The sequence below is a fragment of the Nestor notabilis genome, unplaced genomic scaffold (assembly GCF_000696875.1).
Source record: "Nestor notabilis isolate BGI_N333 unplaced genomic scaffold, ASM69687v1 scaffold4885, whole genome shotgun sequence".
Lineage (NCBI taxonomy): Eukaryota > Metazoa > Chordata > Aves > Psittaciformes > Psittacidae > Nestor > Nestor notabilis.
Window position 1 is genome coordinate 141573 of NW_009929684.1, and position 3460 is coordinate 145032.

A 3460-nucleotide genomic window follows, 5' to 3' on the forward strand; every position below is an offset into this window, starting at 1 on the left:
TCCCTACTAATGGCCTTTCCCAGAAGTCAGGGGATAAGACAAATACCAGTATGTGAAAAAATTTTGTTCCCTCTGTTTAAGATAAAATGTACATAGCCTGCAAACCCGAGTCAGAAATGTGATCATCTCAGTACCTTTCCAGTTTAAATAAAAGGTTTTGAAGAAGAAAGACAGAAAAAAAAAAAAAAAGGTAAATAGCCCCCAACCTAAACCTTGATAGCACTTCCTAGACTTTCTGCTAGTCAACCTCAAATGAGAGTACAACAGGGTGCAGAAATGAAGAAATTACTGCTAAGAAAGCTTCACAGCTTTACTTCAGTATTATTTCAGTGAAATAATTCTGGAAGAGATAAGAGTGAAGATTTGGAATATTAATTTCTAAGGAAACTACAGAGCCAAAACTTTGAGATCTGAGAATGCTCTACCAGCTTAATGTCTAACAATGCAAAAAAGCCCCAACCAACTACTAAGCTGAAAACTAAAGTTGAAGTTTTTTAAAGGCAAAAACGGGACTATGAGCATATTCTACATAAGTTAATTCAGCAATGCTGGTGGTTCTGGAACACCTGACTCTGAACAGCAACTGTAGAACAGCCACGCACCTGTTTTTTCTGAGCTCTCATAACATCGATTTCATGCTCGGCGTATTGTAAATCCTGTGCAGGGTCCCTGGTATCTTGTAAATCACAGGAACTCTAAAAGAAGAAATTACAAAACCCCAAATGATAAAATCTATCTTCTGTTCTTTTAACAAGAAAATGCCATGCTGTAGATCTAATGGAATTATTTGCTTTTAATACAAATGCATTAAAATCTTAGATATATGGAAGAATTTTGTGCTATAGGACACAGATTAGATTAAAACAATCTTAGGTTGGTAAAATGTTGAGAAAGTAATAGTGCAGCTAGATCTGAGAGGAAAGAAAACATTCTTATTTGGTAGTCGTTTATTATTCTCTCCTCAAAATGAAAATATCTCTTCTGGCCTATGACTTTTGGGCACAGTTAAGGTTGCTCTTGCTAGAGCATTTACTACTCAGGATTAGAATTCAGTTCCTGTTACCAGAAACATTACTCCAATAGCCAAGAAATTGATTACTATCTTTTTGCCAAATACCTGAATTTTCATTTACTAACCTTGAAGGAACAGTAACTTGATTCCAGAGAAGCAAGTAGATTAATAGAAAGAAACACTATCAAATGAAGTATTGTTTGGTTTTCTTTAAATGTTGCCCTGCACATTTCTCCTTACTTATAACAAATGGAAAGTAGCAAGAAAGCAATCATACAAATGATGGAATTATACTTTTTATTAGATGAGGCAATGGAGAAAGAAATGTATAATGCATAAAAAAAAACAGCTTTAAAGCATATTTTGGAACCAAACCAGAAGTCTGGGAATCTACTTGGCACACCTTCTTTAAATCTTCTTTAATTAGACCGTTACCTTAGAACACTGATGGAGCTTCCAAGACAAGAAATGTATTCATTTCTCCAGCTGTTTCAGGGGGAATTCAGGAGTTATTGGGAGGTGTGTGTTTGTTTATTGTGTTTTTAAACACTATGATGAAAAACAACATGAAAAGTAACAGTTCTGTATAGTTTCTGAAAAGTAAAGTTTAGTCTTTAATTTGAAGGCTTTGACATGTAGCAGCCAAATGAGTGGAAAGGGTGAATTCAGATTCCTTCTCATCAATAATGGAGATCCATACACTGAAAACTAGAAAAAGCCCAGTCTGCACACCGTAATTTCAGGCACAGTTTTGTAGCCCTGACTTCCTTGCCTGCCCAGGTAAGGCATAGAACAGGAAATGGACAAGAATAAAAACTTGTGATACAGTTGAGCATGCATGGAGAAAGCAGCAGCCTGAAAAGAAATATTTGGGGGTTTGCCTCTTGGGACCAAAAACTTCTGAAATACGTACAAGATTTAGCACTACATAGGTGCCAAGGGACTCTGATTTCCTTGCAGATCCAACCACTTCCCGTAGCAAAATGACAGGAATTTGGCAAGGAACTCTAACACATTCAAAGCCTCATGCCCTAGGAGAAAAAGGATCAGCAGCTTGCTGCAGCTGGGAAGAGCCCTCCTCTTGGAACATCACTGTCATTTGGTTTGGTTATTAGGGGACATGTCACCTTATCAAATTCCAAAACCAGAATATAGCTTGTCTCTCAATATAATGAAAGGCAATTCTATATCTTTGGGAAAAACAGAGGGTTACTTCAGTACTTTCATTATTACTAAATGTAAGAAGGTGACTGAAGATGTAGAAGTAATAATTGAACAACCACTACATACAAATGTGTATCTTTTAAAAATGTATGAATTAAAGAGGTTGGAAGGAACAGAACTGCTAAGCAAGACTGAAATGCCAGTCATGGGACTTGAAAGACAAAAACCAGTAGCTGATATTACTACTATTGTATGAGGAAGGAAGCTGTGCAGCAGACATGTCAATACCTACCTTGGGAGGAAATGTTTTCTCAAATACTTTTTTCCACAATTCCAAAGGTGTGTTTGCACGCAGCTTTGCAATATCACTGTCAGAGGCAGGTGGTGGTCCTAAGGATTACAAGACAGCACAAAGTGATGTAAGTATATTGTCGTAACAACAGAAATTATCAAATAATTTTGGATAATGATCCATCTAATTTAATGTTTTATCTTCTACAGTGACAAGCTGCAACAAGTTTGAAAAAGCATTGATCTCCTACCATGAAACGGGCTGAGTGGTATTGTATACTATATTTTCTTTCAGATCTAAGCTTGTTGGTACTTCACTATTTGAAGTAGTCCCAATACTTTTTTAAACTACCTAACAAATCTGCATAAGTAATTATCTGAAATATAAATACTGAACCATATTTTCAAACTTTCTAAGCAACTGATGCTGAAGTGAATTTAATTTTAATTTTTATTTTCTTCATTTTTTTTCTTGTTTTCAAAAACAATTAAGCAACAAACACAATGAACAGGAAATGTCCTAACCTATTTGGCTCAGCGAATCCATGCCTGCTGGTATAAACAGAGGTTTGCTGTGATCCACTGATAAAGATTTGCTAAACAGAAAAAAAAAATGTAGTAAGTAAGTATTTAGCATACAACAAAAAAATTACATTATTCTAGCCAAGACTAGACTTTTACTGGGCTTTTCTTATGAATACATATAAAAAAAAATCTACTCAGTTCTAGTGGTGACCATGTTTCTAATCCATGTTTTGGGATCAAAACCAAGGAGTTATCACTGTCCTATGCAGAGACAGGCAGCTGAGATGCAGGAGTCAAAGTCCATGAATAAGAAGAGAGATCATATTTAAGGAAAAAAAAATGATTAGAATATTTTTATTAAAATACTTTTAGACTCTGGGCAAGACATTTAATAGTTGGACAATAATTATGTTACCTTTTATCATAGCCAAATGCCAAGTGATTAATAAGAGCATGGGCTTTCAGCAG

General features: G+C 35.4%; 1 protein-coding gene across 1 annotated transcript in view; it reads right to left on the reverse strand.

Moving 5' to 3' along the window:
- DYNC2LI1 (dynein, cytoplasmic 2, light intermediate chain 1) overlaps positions 1-3460 on the reverse strand; it is a 20370-nt gene that overhangs the window by 6515 nt on the left and 10395 nt on the right. Inside the window, exons 9-12 of the mRNA XM_010015095.1 lie at positions 3408-3460; positions 2993-3063; positions 2469-2566; positions 603-695 (exon numbers count right to left, since the gene is read on the reverse strand). The exon at positions 3408-3460 is cut by the window's right edge and continues 42 nt beyond it. Coding sequence (XP_010013397.1) covers positions 603-695; positions 2469-2566; positions 2993-3063; positions 3408-3460 — 315 coding nt within the window. The remainder of the gene's footprint in view (positions 1-602; positions 696-2468; positions 2567-2992; positions 3064-3407) is intronic.